This window comes from Saimiri boliviensis, chromosome 3 (assembly GCF_048565385.1).
Source record: "Saimiri boliviensis isolate mSaiBol1 chromosome 3, mSaiBol1.pri, whole genome shotgun sequence".
NCBI lineage: Eukaryota > Metazoa > Chordata > Mammalia > Primates > Cebidae > Saimiri > Saimiri boliviensis.
The window spans coordinates 135,107,443-135,126,206 of NC_133451.1; the positions used below are offsets into that span (position 1 = coordinate 135,107,443).

At 39.5% G+C, this 18,764-nt stretch overlaps 1 protein-coding gene across 1 annotated transcript; it reads left to right on the forward strand.

The window, feature by feature from the left end:
* Window positions 1-13,033: 13,033 nt before the first annotated feature.
* FGA (fibrinogen alpha chain) lies at window positions 13,034-18,733 on the forward strand. Its single transcript, XM_039479211.2, has 5 exons — window positions 13,034-13,150; window positions 14,210-14,335; window positions 14,794-14,977; window positions 16,552-16,697; window positions 17,290-18,733. Exons 1-5 carry the CDS (start codon window positions 13,097-13,099, stop codon window positions 18,703-18,705), a joined length of 1,926 nt encoding a protein of 641 aa, XP_039335145.2. The 5' UTR covers window positions 13,034-13,096; the 3' UTR covers window positions 18,706-18,733.
* Window positions 18,734-18,764: the final 31 nt, after the last annotated feature.

Below are 18,764 nucleotides of genomic sequence, written 5' to 3' on the forward strand. Positions count from 1 at the left end.
TCTGTGGATTGATCGATTCTCATTATTCACATTTCCTTTTTCTTCCATATTCCCCTTAATAAACAACCACCTCAACAGATTTGATGTTTGTTTCTTTATTTATGTGCATTCCTATAAATCATGGATTGTTTTTTGTGTGTATATACTTTTAAATTCTACGACATTATGCTGTAAATTAATGTTGTTCGAAATACTGGTCCCCACACGCTTGTTACTCTTCTGTATTAAGTACGAAAATTTGAGAATTAGCATGGAGAAGCCTTTTCCTGTGTTCTGTTTGTTCTGATTATTATTGAGATGTAATTTTATATCTTTCAAATCTCATGGTAAAAGTTTGGGCCTATATTTTGAATATCATTACTTTTTAACATTTCATTTTTCTATAAATTATTTTTATTGTATTGTATAAAAGATTGGTCAGGCCGGGCACGGTGGCTCAAGCCCGTAATCCCAGCACTTTGGGAGGCCGAGGCGGGTGGATCACGAGGTCAAGAGATCGAGACCATCCTGGTCAACATGGTGAAACCTCGTCTCTACTAAAAATACAAAAAATTAGCTGGGCATGGTGGCGCATGCCTGTAATCCCAGCTACTCAGGAGGCTGAGGCAGGAGAATTGTCTGAACCCAGGAGGTGGAGGCTGCGGTGAGCCGAGATCGTGCCATTGCACTCCAGCCTGTGTAATAAGAGCGAAACTCCGTCTAAAAAAAAAAAAAAAAAGATTGGTCTGTGACTGATTAGAATTTTAATAAAACTGGTCCTTCACCACAAATCCTTTGAGAATCACTGCTGAAGTCTTCATAATACTTATTACTTTGTAATTTCAGCATTGTGTTTTTAAGATCTATCCACATATGAGTTTACGGTTTGAAAGCAGAATGAAAAAAAAAAAAAGATCTATGCACAATCTGAGTATTTATAATTTTCCTTGATTTCCTTTGGAACCCAAGGGTTATGAAGTGAATATTATTTGGTTCTAAAGTTTGTGAGTTTTTCAACTGTCTATTTTTAATTATTATTTAAGTTTATTGCATTATAATCAGAGAACATAGTTTTGATTATATTGATTCTCAGGAGAGGGATTTCACAAAATATTTTGGAACAGATGCTTGTTACCGAATTAACTCACCTCATGAAAGTATACATCAATTGTAATCATTCTCCACTCATGATCTATATAATGGAAGCCTATTAATATTTTTTTGCTTTAAGAAGGAAAAAAACCCTAGGCGTGGTGGCTCACACTTGCAATCCCAGCATTTTGGGAGGCCGAGGCAGGAGGATCACTTCAGCCCAGGAGTTTGAGATCATTCTGGGCAACATTGAGAAACCTTGTCTATACAAAAAAATTTTAAAAATTAGCTGGGCATGGTGTGGTCCCAGCTAATTGGGAGGCTGAAGCGGGAAATTCAGTTGAGCCTAGGAAGCCATGGCTGCTGTGAGCCCTGATTGCACCACTGCACTCCAAGCTTAAGTGACAACATGAAACCCTGTCTCAAAATTTAGAAAAAAAAAATTAAAAAAAAAAAAAAAAAAGAAAACAGAAAAGAAAAGAAAAGAAAAGAAAGGACTGGGCACAGTGGCTCATGCCTGTAATCCCAGAACTTTGGGAGGCCAAGGCAGGTGGATCATGAGGTCAGGAGTTTGAGACCAACCTGGCCAATAAGGTGAAAATCGTCTCTACTAAAAAATACAAAAATTAGCCAGGTGTGGTGGCACACACCTATAGTCCCAGCTACTCAGGAGGCTGAGGTAGGAATTGCTTGAACCCGGGGAGTGGAAGTTTCAGTGAGCCCCAGATGGCGCCACTGCACTCCAGCCTGAGTGGCAGAGTAAGACTCTGTCTCAAAAAAAAAAAAAAAAAAAAAAAAAGGAAGGAAAAAAATAGACAAATGGTTATCCAAAACATGAGCTTTGACTCAAATGCTGCTGTTGCCACTGGCTCATTCTGGCCCCTGATGGTAGGCTCAACCATGGCTTACAGAACACCGCTCGGTAGCAGCCTTGAAAGCTTTCTGGGAAGGGTAGCTGGCACAATTTTAAGCTCTTGCTCACCTCAATTTCATTGGGAAATATTTGAAAGAAGAAACTGTGGTAAATTCAGGATCATGCCATTTAATCACGGCTATAATTGGGTCAAAAAATGTGTTTCCCAAACCCAAAATCCGGTATCCTTGGACCTCACTCCTATTTCCCAGGTCCTCACCCAGATTTTCTTCCACTGGCAACTTTAAAGGGTGAGGTGAACTGAGGCAAGTGGAGAATCCTCAATAAATAAATCTGAATGTTGACTCTACTTAGATAAACAGAGTAGGGCAGATTCCACTCTGTTATGAAAGTGGCTTCTTTCAAATATTCAGAGACAAATAGTTAAAATGTGACATTAAAACAATATGACCTAACATTTAAGAGACCTTGGACTGGAAATGTTTTCCTTCACAATTTGTTCTCCTTACATCACAAAGCTGTGGTAAGGGTCAAGTGAGATAATATATGTAATTGCTTCATAAAATAAAACAAAAAGAAAATTGAGTTGTTTTTTACTCTTAAGATTGGTATAGCTGCATGGGATTTGACTCATGTTAAGTTTGGAAATATAATTTTAAAACTTTAGTATTTTTTTGCTTTTGCTTTCAAATAAAGTTTTATTTTGGAATCATTTTTATTTACAGAAAATATGTAAAGGTACTATACAGTGTTCATTAGACTATCACCTAGTTTTCTTTTTCTTTTTTCTTTTTTGACATGGAGTCTCCCTCTGTAGCCCAGGCTGGAGTGCAGTGGTGTGATTTCAGCTCACTGCAACCTCTGCCTCCCAGGTTCAAGTCATTCTCCAGTCTCAGCCTCCTGAATAGCTGGGATTACAGGCATGTGCCAACACCCCCGGCTAATTTTTGTGTTTTTAGTAGAGACAAGGTTTCACCATTTTGGTCAGGCTGATCTTGAATTCCTGACCTCAGGTGATACACTCACCTCAGCCTCCCAAAGTGCTGGGATTACAGGCGTGAGCCACCACACTGTGCCCCAGTTTTCTTCAGCATTAGTGTCTTACGTTACTATAGTACATTTGTCAAAACTAAGAAACCAACTCAGCTACCTTGCTAGTGCCTAACTTTCACACATTTTTCAGATTTCATCAATTTTTACACTATTGTCCCTTTTCTGTCCAGGATCCCATCCAGATACTACATTAAATTTAGTTATCACATCTCCTTAATCACCTTTGGTCCCCGGTTTCTTAGTCTTTTGTTGTCTTTTCACAACCTTCACAAATTAGGAAGGTCTGTTCTGGTGTACCAATCATGCATTTTGTAAAATGTCCCTCAATTTAGGTTTCTCTGCTGTTTTTCTAGTAACTTTTTGTTGAATTTTAACTAAGTAAAATTTTTATGTAAAACCTTCCATTAATAAAGGGCCCAATAAATACCATGGATAATTAAATGGATCTTGATAATTGACTTACTCCTTTGTTTATATAATTCCTTGTTTGTGTAAATTGTACATGCCTTGCAGATGATATTTCTCCAGTTTTAACATGTCACTGTTAAATCAACACCAACCAATAGATTTTGTTTGCTAATTTTTAATAGAAGAAACACAGTGAAACCAGATAAGCAATGCTGAATATCAATAATTTAATGGATATGATGTGAGAATGAATCCAAGTTGTTGAGACTAATACATCAATTGATTATCTGTATAATGGTTTTCCTTTTCAAAACTAGCATTTAAGTTTTAATACACATTAAATGCCAAAAATTAGTAAATCTAGATCAAGCACAATATAGGTAAGATAAATTAATCTTGAAAAATGAATTATGTAATTGATATTGTAGTTAAAAATGAAATAAAACAATCAGAAAAACTCAAGACACTCCGCTTTCACCTCTTTCTCCCTCTCTCCACATACACACAGACACACACACACACACAAACACACACACACTCAAAATTATGCATTATGATTATGTGAACTTGATTAAAAATGCTTAAGTAAAAGACCATGAAAATTATGCCTAAGGATAAAAAAAGAATTATTATTATATTATTCGAAAAAGATAGATCTTAATCTCAAAAATGCTAAAAAAGATTTTCAATTAAATGGTCATTAATCTAAAGGCAATTCAACTATAAAAAATAAGGTGGATGTCTTTCCTAAATAAAGAGGTAAAAGAAATACAATGACGGAATCAATCAAGATCAAAAAAGCTCTTTTTTTTCCTCCTCACTTCTTAAGAGCAATCAGAATCACTTCTGGGTATTAAGGAAATTCCTATTTTATCTTTGCAGCTGTAACTTCTGCGGAAATGACTTGGGGTCAGGAAATTGATGAGTTCTGAAAATAAATATTAAATACCCCATTAGTCACACTTACATAGGTCATCCTACCAGCTCATTCGCCTTTCACAGTAAGCAGCTTGGTAAAGACAAACTTTTGAAACACCCTTGAGCTGAATGAGACAAAGAGATAAAATAAGATACACAAGCCCATAATCCCAGCTACTCAGGCAGCTGAGGTGAGATGATCCCCTGAGTCCAAGGAGTTCAGGTTGCAGTGAGCCATGATTTCACTACTGTACTCCAGCTTGGGAAACAAAGCAAGACCCTGTCTCTAAAAAAAAAACAAAAAACAAAAAAAGTAAAAAACTACAGAAAGTTAAACAGCTTCGCCAGTGTTGTCCAGTAAATTCATTATAGATCAGACTATATTTATAAATGCTAAAATACTGTAAATTTTTATAATTTAGTCATTTCAAAATTTAGGAAATAATTTTAGCACTTTCTAAGAATGCACTTAATATTTTTTTAACAAAATATTTCCTGTCAAAATACTATTATCTTCGTGTTATTAGGATACCAAATGTACAGATTTATGTAGATTTTTATGGTAGATGACACAATAATTTTTCAGAAACATCTTGTATTTTGAGACCTGAATTAAATCTGATTTTTAAAGAAATATCTCACACAAAATGCAACAAAAAGCAATACATCTCTGCTGTGTCCTAACAGAACTCAGCATAAAGCTTAGATTTTTTTACATTGTTTTCCATTAGATTAAACTATATAAAACTGCAGATATTCATTGTTTTGACCTAAGAAAATGTCAAGTTTACAGAGTTCAACTTAATTCTCAGCTGCATAACATATTTGACTTACTCGCCAATTGTAAGCAACTTCAAGGTAAAAGCCTATACATTATTTGCCTTTCTATCTTAAGCAAATAGCATACAGGACTAGAGAAATAGTATACATAGGATAAATAATTGCTAAATTTAGGTGAATGAATGAGTGAGCCTCTCTCAGAAATCAATATATTTAAATTCTGGTATCAGCCTAGGGTAAGACAAATACTCCATTCAAAACAATGCTGTTGTTTTGTTTTGTATTTTTAAGTTGTATTAAATAATTGCAAATATCTAGTAACTGGTTACATATTTCACTTTTCCAGTGGAAGTTGTGATGAGCATATATAGTTTAAAACTGAAATATGGAGAGAGATCCAAGATGGCCGATTATGAGCAGCTCAGGATTGCAGCTCTCAGTGAAAGAGCAGAGAGTGAGTGGACGCCACATTTCCAGATGGATTTTTATTGTCCACAGACCAGGAAATTCCCAGGTAGAGGAGACCCATGGGTCGCCAGTGAGACTCTTTTGGCTGGCGCGGCTGTTTTGGTGGCGCCCCAGCAGGGCAGTTCTCAGTACAAAATATACGGGATTCCCTGGCAAAAATCTCAACACCGCTGTTTCAGCCGGTGCAGTGGGTCGCCGCATGGGAAATCACACAGATCCTGGCGGCTTTTCAACAGGCGACTGGAACACCTTGGAGAGAGCAGACAGTTAAACTTAAAAAAAAAACAATGCTCTGAGGCAGGGAGCCAGGTGATCAGGCTCAGCTGGTCCCACCCCCACAAAAAAACAGCAATTGGAAATGCTGTGGGTTGAGAGTTTCACAGCAAGCACAGCTGAACCTGGGAAGGTTCACCTCTGCGGGGCAGGAGTGTCCGCCGAAGAAAAACTAAGAAACAGACATAACTTCATCACCAACAAACTGGACGTCTATAATCAGAGAACCAAACTGAAAGTCAGCAACTACAAAGACGACAGTTGGATAAATCCACAAAGATGGGAAGAAACCAGCGCAAAAAGGCTGAAAACACCCGAAATCAGAATGCCTCTCCTCCTACAAGGGAATCACAACTCCTCACCAGCAAGGCAACAAGGCCTGATGGAGAATGTGTGTGATGAATTGACAGAATCAGGCTTCAGAAGGTGGATAATAAGAAACTTCTGTGAGCTAAAAGAACATGTTCTAACCCAATGAAACTAAAAACCTTGAAAAAACATTCGATGAAATGCTGAAGAGAATAGACAATTTAGAGAGGAATATAAGTGAACTGATGGCGCTGAAAAACAGAACACGAGAACTTTGTGAAGTATGCACAAGTTTTAACAGTCAAATTGACCAAGCAGAAGAAAGGATATCAGAGGTCAAAGATCAACTCAATGAAATAAAATGAGAAGGCAAGATTAGAGAAAAAAGGGTAAAAAGGAATGAACAAAGTCTCCGAGAAATGTGGGACTATATGAAAAGCCTAATCTACATTTGATAGGTGTACCTGAATGTGACGAAGAGAATGAATCCAAGCTGGAAAATACTCTTCAGGATATTATCCAGGAAAACTTCCCCAACCGAGCACGGCAGGCCAATATTCAACTCCAGGTAATACAGAGAACACCACAAAGATATTCCTCAAGAAGAGCAACCCCAAGGCACATAATCGTCAGATTCACCAGAGTTGAAATGAAGGAGAAAATGCTAAGGACAGCCAGAAAGGTTGGGTTATCCACAAAGGGAAGCCCATCAGACTCACAGCAGATCTCTCAGCAGAAACCCTACAAGCCAGAAGAGAGTGGGGGCCAATATTCAACATCCTTAAAGAAAAGAACTTTCAACTCAGAATTTCATATCCAGCCAAACTAAGCTTCATAAGTGAAGGAAAAATAAAATCCTTTGTGAAGAAGCAAGTACTCAGAGAGTTCATCACCACCAGGCCTGCTTTACAAGAGCTTCTGAAAGAAGCACTACACATAGAAAGGAACAACCAGTATCAGCCATTCCAAAAACATACCAAAAGGTAAAGAGCATCAACATAATGAAGACTGTGTATCAACTAATGGGCAAAACAGCCAGCTAACATTAAATGGCAGTATTAAATTCACACATATCAATATTAACCCTAAATTTAAATGGACTAAATGCCCCAATCAAAAGACACAGACAGGCAAATTGGATAAAAAGCCAAAACCCATTGGGTGTGCTGTATCCAGGAAACCCATCTCACATGCAAGGACACACAAAGGCTCAAAATAAAGGGACGGAGGAAGATTTACCAACCAAATGGAGAGCAAAAAAAAAAAATAATAATAAGAGTTGCAATTCTCGTCTCTGATAAAATAGACTTTAAAGTAACAAAGATCAAAAGAGACAAAAAAGGACATTACATAATGGTAAAAGGATCAATGCAACAAGAAGAGCTAATGATCCTAAATATATATGCACCCAATACAGAAGCACCCAGATACATAAGGCAAGTTCTTAATGACTTACAAAGAGACTTAGACTCTCACACAATAATAGTGGGAGACTTCAACACCCCATTGTCAATATTAGACAGATTAACGAGACAGAAAATTAACAAGGATATCCAGGACTTGAATTCAGACCTGGAACAAGCAAACCTAGCAAACATTTACAGAACTCTCCACCCCAAATCCACAGAATATACATTCTTCTCAGCACCACATCACACCTACTCTATAAGTGACCACATAATTGTAAGTAAATCATTCCTTAGCAAATGCATAGCATTTCACAGGTTTAAGTGAAGATTGATTGGCTGTTTGTTTGTTATCTTCCTCCCTTATTCCTTCCTGTCTCTATTGTCAAGCACAATTATTGGCATAAAGAGGTTTTTTTTTTTTTTTTTTTTTTTTGAGACGGAGTTTCACTCTTGTTACCCAGGCTGGAGTGCAATGGCACGATCTCGGCTCACCGCAACCTCCGCCTCCTGGGTTCAAGCAATTCTCCTGCCTCAGCCTCCTGAGTAGCTGGGATTACAGGCACGCACCAACATGCCCAGCTAATTTTTTGTATTTTTAGTAGAGACGAGGTTTCACCATGTTGACCAGGATGGTCTCGATCTCTCGACCTCGTGATCCACCCGCCTGGGCCTCCCAAAGTGCTGGGATTACAGGCTTGAGCCACCACGCCCGGCTCATAAAGAGGTTTTTAATACCCATTTTTAGACTGCATTCCAGCCTCGGCAATAGAGCAAGACTCCCGTTGTCTCTCCCTCTTTCTCTTTTTCTTTCTCTCTTCCTTTCTTTTCTTTCTTTTTTTCCTTCCTTCCTTCCTTCTTTGTTCTTTCTTTCCTTCTTTCTCTTTCCTTCCTTCCTTCTTTTCTTTCAAAAAAAGAAGAAATAAAAAAAACAAAAAATTGAAATATACAGCTATAGAATTTCTACTCTTTCTGTATGCATTATACACCATCCAAATAAAGCTAGTAAAACTAGTAAAAACTATTCTAGTTGTGCCAAAAGTTATGGCATAACAAATGTGTAAATTCCTGCATTTAAATGTTTATATTAACAATTATATTTAAATGTTTATATTACATTAATTTCCAAAGGATAGATCTATCAAACATCCTTCTTATTAGAGCTAAGGAAAATAGGATGTAGTTATCTCTAGCAAAAAGGCAATCCTGGCACAATGGCCTGTAATCCCAGCACTTTGGGAGGCCGAGGCAAATGGATCACCTGAGGTCAGGAGTTCAAGCCTGGCCAACATGGTGAAACCCCATCTGTACTGAAAATACAGAAAATTAGCGGGTCATGGTGGTGGGCTCCTGTAATCCCAGCTACTTGGGAGGCTGAGGCAGGAGAATTGCTTGAACCTAGGAGGTGGAGGTTGCAGTGAGGCGAGATCATGCCATTGCACTCCAGCCTGGCTGGCAGAGCGAGACTCCATCTCAAAAAAAAAAAAAAAAAAAAAAAAAAAGAAAGAAAGAAAGAAAAAGAAAAAATAAAAATTCAATGCACAGCAGATTATAATTTCAGCAACTGAAAATTTCTTCAATCTTGTTTCCAATTTTGCACTTTTAAAGATATCCTTATTGTCACATGCTTTTTAAAAAATGACACTTCTTGTATTATTTGTTGCCTATTAATTTGCATGGTTTTCCATCTAACCAAAATCTACTCCACCAAAGCTTACGGTACAGCCTGCTCATGGGGCGGAGAGACCAGCCTGGTGTGCAGCCTGCAGTGTGAGGCCAAAGAGTGACCTACAGAAGTGCCTCATTTGGGACTCCCTGTACTACAGTCAAAACAAGGGAACATTCTATTATGAAGAATGGGACATTCTAGGAACAATAAAAGCTACTGTTTCTAGAGCTCCTGCTGTGTATGGCCAACATTTTACATAATCCTCACAGCAATCCTGCAAGATAAATATCACCATCCCATTTATACCTCAGAGAATTTAAAGAGTTTTCCCATGTCACTTAGCTGGAGTCCAGGTCTCACATGCTGGAAAGCCCGCCATGCAGTGATACCACCAGCCTTCCATTCCTCTAAGGGACACTGAGCAGGACTTGCTGTATGGTTGGCATTTGTGCTAGGCCTTGTGCCTTGGCCTCAGGAAGCTTAATGTAGGCAAGACACAGAATAAACAAATACCTTCCCAAATGTACATTGTCCAGGAGTGACAAGGTACCATGCAGAAAAACCAAGCAGAGTCAATGGAATGACATGTGAGAATGGCAGCTCTTTAGATTGGGTGGCCAGAGGCCTCTCTGACTTTCTGAGTAGCCACTCTGTGAGCAGAGGCCTGTTGAGTAAGGGCCTGAGATGTGCTGATTTCGAGAGGCAAGAATAAAGCCCTCAGGTAGCATCCTTAGAAATACCCTGACATGGAACTGTCGTGGTGGCATTCAATCAAATTGTTTTCTGTTAATTTACCTTCAATCAGATTATGTTCAACCAATTTACCTGAGGCCTATCAGGTTACGCTCAGGGAACTTTTTTTTTTTTTTTTTTGAGACAGAATTTCACTCTTGTTGCCCAGGCTGGGGTGCAATGGAGCGATCTTGGCTTACTGCAACCTCTGCCTCCCGGGTTCAAGTGATTCTCCTGCCTCAGCCTCCAGAGTAGCCAGGATCACAGGCATGCACCATCACTCCCGGCTAATTTTGAATTTATTTAGTAGGGATGAGGTTTCTCCATGTTGATCAGGCTGGTCTCAAACTCCCAATCTCAGGTGATCTGCCTGCCTTGGCCTCCCAAAGTGCTAGGATTACAGGCGTGAGCCACTGCACCTGGCCTGGAACTTCTTTGCTATATACCATGCTCACTTCCCAAAAGGAGCACTTTTTGTGGGTATAGGAAAATGTGTGCAGAGATCAAGCCTTGCCTTCCAATCTAAGCCTGACATTTTGCCAGTGCAGTCATTGTGAGTGAGTATAACCCAGCTTTTCATGGAATCATTGCCCTCTGGAACCTGGACAGGGCTCTGCGTCTTCCTCTTTGTTCTGCAATTAACTCTAGAAATCCCAGCAAGCTGCCTCAGGGGTGAGCTTGATCAGAAAAGCGGCCTTCCATAGAGCAGAAAGTGCATTGCCTTGCACCAGGGCTTCCATCCATTTATAGAAAGCTTCATATGTCTGCATTGCTGGGAGAGGCAGCAAGGCAACTTCGCATCAAATGAACCCACTCACGCCTTCTTGCTCAATGAAGGTGCACACCTTTTTGGGGGAATATAAAGACCAGTAAAACATTTCAATTCTCAAATTTGTGATCTAGTGGAGGAGACAGTACTCCTACAATGATAAATGCCATTAGTGGTGCACAGTCTAAGGAAGTATGAAGGAACAAGAGGTTACTTTTAATTGGATGTTGAATCGGGCACCCTGCAAAATGTCTAGCAAAGAATCCAGGACTTAACATTCAATACATATTAGCTTTTACTCTTATTAGGATTGGCTTCACATAAGAAGCAGAATTTCAGGAAAGGTAGGATTTCCAGATCAAGTACAGGATGTCCAGTAAAGTTTGAATTTCAGGTAAACAAACAAAAAAAAATTAAGTGTGTCTTCAATATCACAAGACATATTAAAATAAATGCGTTGTTTTTCTGAAATTCAAGTTTAACTGGGACATCCTTATTTTTATTTGCTATTTGCACCAACCTAATACATCTGGCAAATCTAAGCTGAAGATTATTTTTACTTTCATTGAAGTATAATCGAAAAGTAAAAATTGTATAATTTAGGTTGCATAGCTTGATGTTTGTTCTTTTTTTTTTTTTTCCTTTAAAAGGGAACTTCTCTCTGATTGGTGTTTTGATACACATATATATCGTGAAATGATTACCACAATTAATCTAATTAGCACACAAAACACCTCATATAGTTACCTTTTTTGTGTGCTGAGAAGACTTAAGGTCTACCTTTTTAGCAAATTTCAAATATACAGCGTAGTATTATTAACTGTAGTCACAATGCTGCACATTAGAACTCCAGAACTTATTTATATCACATAACCAAAACTTTGTGCCCTTTGAGCAACATGTCCCCCACTTATCCTATGCCTCAGCCCCGGCAACCACCATTCTACTCTCTTCTTCTGTGAGTCTGACTATTTTAGATTTCACATGCAAGAGAGATCATGCAGTATTCTTTCTTTCCCTTTCTTGCTTAACTTTTCTTTTCTTTCTTTCTTTCTTTCTCTCTTTCTTTTTCTTTCTTCTCTCTCTCTCTCTCTCTCTCTCTGTCTCTTTCTGGAGTCTCGCTCTGTGACCCAGGCTGGAGTGCAATGGCGCTATCTCAGCTCACTGCAACCTCTGCCTCCCGGTTCAAGTGATTATCCCAGCTTCAGGCCCCCAAATAGCTGAGATTACAGGTGCCTGCCAACATGCCTGGCTAAGCAGTATTTGTCTTTCTGTATCTGCTCATTTCACTTAGGATAATGTCCTCTAGGTTCATCTATGTTACTGCAAATGACAGAATTTCCTTCTTTTGCAAGGCTGAGTAATTATTCATTGTGTATATGTACACCACATTTTATCTACTCATCTATCAGTCGACACTTAGGTGGTTTTCATATCTCAGCTAGTGTCTATAATGCTGTGATGTACATGGGAGTACAGATATCTCTTCAAGATCCTGATTCGATTTCCTTTGGAAATATACTCAGAAGTGAGATTGCTGGCATGGAAACAGGAAAGAAATAGTATTTTTCATGGCACTTCATGCTTTCCCATAATTCACTTCCTATGTGACAGTCACTGACAGTCACTGTTCCGAGGGACTTACAAGAATTAACTCATTTATTCTTCACAAAAACATTGGGTAGCTTATCAGCATCCTTATTTTATAAATGAGGAAACTGAGGTAGAAAGAGGTAAAATAACTTGTCCAAGAACATAGAGCTGGGAAGTGGTGCTGCTGGGATTACGAACCTAAGATGTTTGGCTCCTGGGGCTGTTGTCATCTTAATATTTTAGAAAGAGAAAAGTAACCTGTCCTAAATATGCTTATAGAAGGCCTTCAGGGCCAGCTTATCACCAAAGTCATATTTTAGCCAGATCACACAACCCTAATTTCTGCAAAAGTGACATATTGTTTGCTAAATCACTACTACAGGGGGCTACAGCTGGCTTACCTAAGCACCTTCTATATCCTTTCAAGTATAGAAATATGGATATACCTTCCTACGCAACTCTTTTCGCTCTCAAAGCCTCTCTGTTCCTGGAATGTGAGATCTTCTCCTGATTGCTGGCTGGAGAATCAAATGCTGCCTTTGCAACAGATTATCGGAAGCAAACAAGCTGAGGGGAATTGAGCAAGAATTTCTGGGACACCAACAGCATAGGAGGAACAAAGCATGCAGACGGAGAGTTGATTTTTGACACAGGACAAAGCCAATGATTAACCAAACTTCCGGCAGGTTTAAATAGGATGGACACCAGGAGTGGAGGCAATCCTTTCTTTCAGCTGGAGTGCTCCTCATGAGCCAGCCCCACCCTTAGGAAATATGGTTTCCATGAGGATCATCTGCCTGGTCCTAAGTGTGGTGGGCACAGCATGGGTATGGTCCCTTTCATTTTCTCTTCTTTCTTTCTCTCTGATTTTATTCCATGAAGAGCTTGGAGGTGTGAGTCTACCTGTTCTGTCCTGACACACTCTTAGCTTTACTTACTCCAGGCCTGAGAGGAAAGTTCCTGGATGGGCTTGGCACCTCAAGAATATAGGGTAATATGGATCCAGGAGGAAGATCTTAGACGAATGAGTGTGTACAAACTAACAAGAGAAACTTTAGCATTTGTCATGCAGTCTTACCACATTTTGTTTTGTTTTGTTTTTAAAAGGGCAAGAATCTTTGCCATCTTTGTAGCTATAAAACCTTGGAGCATTATAATGCTAGTTAATGCAATAAAACATTCTATGGTAAGATTTTTTTTTCTTTAATTATTAAGTTCTTGCTATAATAAGCAGAACTTTTAGTTTTAGTACAGTTTTGCTGATAGGCTGTTTTTGTGTTTGTCAAGACAAAAGAAAAAGCAAATGAATGCTCTTTGGAAACATCTTTGTGATATTAGAAGAGATTAGTAAGGCAATATGATTTTTGGAAGTAATGGTAGTCTTTTGAATTATGAATTCATCTCTAAAGGTTACATAGAAACTTGAAAGAGAAAGGAACGTTAGGTTAAGATGGTGTGGGTTCTTTCTACTGAAGCAGAAAATTACAGGAGAAAGAGCTCTACAGCTTTCAATTTTCTTTCTCTCTGCAGTCATTTGTAAAACTGAAAAGCTAAAATTTAACTGATTTTATGGATTCAAATAATTTTCCTTTTAGAATCGATCTTTTTAAATTCCTAATATTTATCAAATGCTTATTTAGTGTCATACACAGTTAAGAAATTTGTACACCTTACCTCCTTTAATTCTGATAACAACTCGATACAAGGGGTCTTAGGATTTCCATTTGGAGGTAAGAAACCTGAAGCTTGCAGACACCCTGCGGCTGGTGCCTTGACCTCTGTGAGAGTTGCCTTCTCTTCCTTGGGACTTGTAGGCATGCCGGTGTCTCCTCTTCTGGCTAACGTTACTGTTGTTCTCTTTTGTGTATGTGAATGAATGTTTAAAGACTACAGATACTGGTGACGATGACTTTCTAGCTGCAGGAGGAGGCGTGCGTGGCCCAAGGGTTGTGGAAAAACAACAATCTGTCTGCAGAGATTCAGACTGGCCCTTCTGCTCTGATGAAGACTGGGTAAGCAGTGAGCTGGGAAGCAGGAGATTCCTTCCCTCTGATGCTAGAGGGGGGTCACACGCTGACCTGATTGGTCACAGAAACTTTTTTTAATAGAAAATAATTGAATAGCTCCTTACATACCAAAGAAAGAGAAGAAACCTAGTCCCAAGAGCGCTGTTTATTACCTCTCCAACTCTGGATCATTAGCAAGGGAATAGATTGGATTTTAGTTGCATGCTGAGGCAATACTTAGCACTTGAGTATTGTGGCCTCAATTTCCTGGGACCTAATTTATGGCTAAGTGGACCCTCATGCCACAATTTCTCTACTACCTCTAACTAGTCCCCTTACCTACTTTTAAGCCAACTGATCTGGAAGAGGTAGGGTAGGAATAAATGGGGGCTGCATGGAAACATGCAAAATTATTCTGATCCAAGAGATAGACCCTGACTGTAATTTTCCCTCTTCACCTTCAGAACGACAAATGCCCTTCTGGCTGCAGGATGAAAGGGTTAATTGATGAAGTCAATCAAGATTTTACAAACAGAATAAATAAGCTTAGAAATTCACTATTTGAATATCAGAAGAACAATAAGGATTCTAATTCATTGACCAGAAATATAATGGAAATTTTGAGAGGCGATTTTGCTGCAGCCAATAGTAAGTATTACACATTTACTGCTTTGGCTTTATAACAGAAACAACAAAAACCCTAAATGAATATGATGTCTGCTCATCACTATGACAATTTCATCCCAAACTACTTAGTACAGAAACTCATGCCTTCAAAATATTCCTGAAAAGTTTAAGGGGGAGCTTTTGTTTTTGTTCTTTTTTCAAAGTAAAAGACGTTAACTGAGACTGTTTAAGGTGACAAAATAAGTCAGAATTTTGGATTAAAAACAAGAATTTAAGTGTATTCTTTTCAACGGTATATACTGAAAGTACAATGGGCCAGACTCTTGGAGTTTTGTTTCTGCCTTGCAGAGGAGAATACTGAGAGGTCAAAGAACTCGCTCAAAGACAGAGAACTGGGAGTTCAACCCCCAGACTTTGCTGAACTGATTAGGTAGATTTTTCAGTTTAAAATACAGAGTCAGGCTATATTGCTCTCATAGTCTACTCATTAGGGTTAGGAAACATTGCATTCCTTCTGGGCATAGGCAGCGAGTCTGGAGAGGCCTCAGTTTCTGAAGTTTTGCTTTGCTTCTTCACACCTTCATAAACATTTAACATTTAAAATCAGTGATGAAACACTAGCTGGCAAGTGAGTGATCCTGTTGATCCAAAAAAGCTTAGGAACAATGTCAAATCTATAGATAAAAAGAAAAACTCATCAGTAATGTTCTGGAAAATCTTACCCGACAAGAAACCCAAGCTGCTCTCAGGGAATCGGAGGAACACACTTTCTTATGCCGGCGGGCCCAGAAGGGCTCACACCCAAAAGTCTGGACCCTGGCTAAGAAAAGCACACTGTTTTTATAGGTAAAGGGGCAGGGACTTTAGACAATGCAGCAGGTTTTAGACAACGAGGCAGTTTCTCTTCAGGTTTTCCAGTTAGTAAGCAAAGAGCTGAGGCACAGAAACAGAAAGAGGCAGTTACTAACAAAAATAGGGTCAGTTTCAAAAATAGGAATGGTTACTGACAACTTGCTGACAAAATCCCGGACAAAATGTCCACTTTAGTCAGAAAATCCAATATGTTCAAGTCCTTTGATTAAGGATATTATAAAGTAATTGAAATGCAATCAAACCAATTATTTTATCTTCAAATCACACCTTTAAAATTTAAAATAAATTTCTTCTTTTATATTTATTTGGGATTATGAGTTGCTATTAGGACATCTTAACCAGCATTCATGGATGACTACAGGGCATAGCATTATTCAAAAGTCAAATGCCTCATAGGTTTTGAACTCACAGATTAAACTATAACCACAATAAAATTGGGAATATTTACAAGCAAGTTTTCTTCCTTCTTTCTTCCTTCCCTCCCTCCCTTCCACCTTTCTTTCTCTTTCTTTTCTTTCTTTTTTCTTTCTTTCCTTCCTTTCTTTCTCTTTTTTTCTTTCTTTTTTCTTTCTCTTTCATTCTCTTTCTTTCTCTCTTTTATCTTTCTCTATCTTTGTGTGTGTGTCTCTTTCTCCCCGCTTCCCTCCCTCTCTTGCTTGCTTGCAGGCATTTACAGGCAAACAACTCAGCAGCTACTTCAATAACCGTATTTTCTACTTCAGACCGTGATAATACCTATAACCGAGTGTCAGAAGATCTGAGAAGCAGAATTGAAGTCCTGAAGCGCAAAGTCATAGAAAAAGTACAGCAGATCCAACTTCTGCAGAAAAATGTTAGGGATCAGCTGATTGATATGAAACGACTGGAGGTAAGTATGTGGCTCTACCCCCAAATTTCCTTGTTTTTGAATAGCAGGGAAAAGGAAGGCAGTAGTTATACATTGAGTGTCTACTATATGCAGAGAAAAGTGTTATATCCACTATCTACCTAAGAGTAGGTATTATCTTCCCCACTCTATAGTTGAAGAAAAAAATTCAGAGACATTACATACATTTTCCAAGAGTACATAGTTAGTAAATTTCAAAACCAAATGTACAGTCCTTGTATAATTCCAAAGCCCATTACATCACCATTCCTCTGAGCCTTCAGCCTGAGTTTCACCAAGGATCACTTAATTAGTGTTTCCTTTGGGAGGGAAGAGCACCTTATTCTTGATCCATTCTGAGGCTAAGATGAATCAAATAGCATCCATTGCTTATCCTGGCTAGCCTTGCAATACTCAACATCTCTTCCACTGAGGATGGTAGAATACCAGAAAGCAGAGAACATTAAGTGGTAGGTCTCCAAGTCAAAGAAATGAAACCAGTTTCCAGAAGGAAAATTACCTACCAGGAACTCAATAGACATAGTTCATGCATTTGTATCTACCCTTTCTCTTTATTTTTCTCTCCTCTTTCTAGGTGGACATTGACATTAAGATCCGATCTTGCAGAGGATCCTGCAGTAGGGCTTTAGCTCGTGAAATAGATCTGAAGGACTACGAAGATCAGCAGAAGCAACTTCAACAGGTCACTGCCAAAGACTTACTTCCCTCTAGAGATAGGCAACACTTACCACTGATAAAAATGAACACAGTACCAGACTTGGTTCCCGGAATTTACAAGAGCCAGCTTGAAAAGGCGCCCCCAGAGTGGAGGGCATTAACAGAAATGCAGCAGATGAGAATGGAGTTAGAGAGACCTGGTGGAAATGAGATTGCAGGAGGACACTCCACCTCTTATGGAACAGGATCAGAGACGGAAAGCCCCAGAAACCCTAGCGGTGCTGGAAGCCGGAACCCGGGGAGCACTGGACCTGGAAGTACTGGAAGCCGAAACCCTGGGAGCTCTGGATCCGGTAGTACCGGAACCTGGACTCCTGGGAGCTCTGGATCCGGTAGTACCGGAACCTGGACTCCTGGGAGCTCTGGATCCGGTAGTACCGGAACCTGGACACATGGGAGCTCTGGATCCGGTAGTACCGGAACCTGGACACATGGGAGCTCTGGATCCGGTAGTACCGGAACCTGGACTCCTGGGAGCTCTGGATCCGGAAGTACTGGCAATGAAAACCCTGAGAGCTCTAGACCTGGTAGCACAGGAACCTGGAGTTCTGGCAGCTCTGGAAGTGTAAGTACTGGGACTTGGACCTCTGGGAGCTCTACAGCTGGTAGTACTGGACATTGGAACTCTGGATCTGGAAGTCTTAGGCCAGATAGCTCAGGCTATGGGAATACCAGGCCTACCAACCCAGACTGGGGCACATTTGAAGAGGTGCCAGGAAATGTAAGTCCAGGGACAAAGAAAGAGTACCACACAGGTAAACTGGTCACTTCTAAGGGAGAAAAAGAGCTCATGATTGGTAATAAGAAGGTCACCTCTGGTAGCACAACCACCACACGTCAGTCATGCTCTAAAACTGTTACTAAGACTGTTATTGGTCCTGATGGTCGCAAAGAAGTTACCAAAGAAGTGGTGACCTCTGAAGATGGTTCTGACTGTCCCGAGGCAATGGATTTAGGCACGTTGTCTGGCATGGGTACTCTGGATGAGTTCCGTCGTAGGCACCCTGATGAAGCTTCCTTCTTTGACACTGCCTCAACTGGAAAAAGATTAGAAAGTTTATTCTCATCTAGGTTCAGAGAGTATGATGGTGAGACTGAGTTTACTGACTCAGAATCTGGCATCTTTACAGATACAGATTCTCATCACACTGGGGTACATGAATTCCCTTCCAGTGGTAAAACTTCAAGTCACAGCAAACAGTTTGTCAGTAGCACAACATACAGCAAAGGAGGCTCCACAATTCAATCCAAGAGCCGTGCGATGGCAGATTAGGTCTGAAGTGAAGCTGATTATGAAGGAACACATACCACCAAGAGAAGCCATGCTAAATC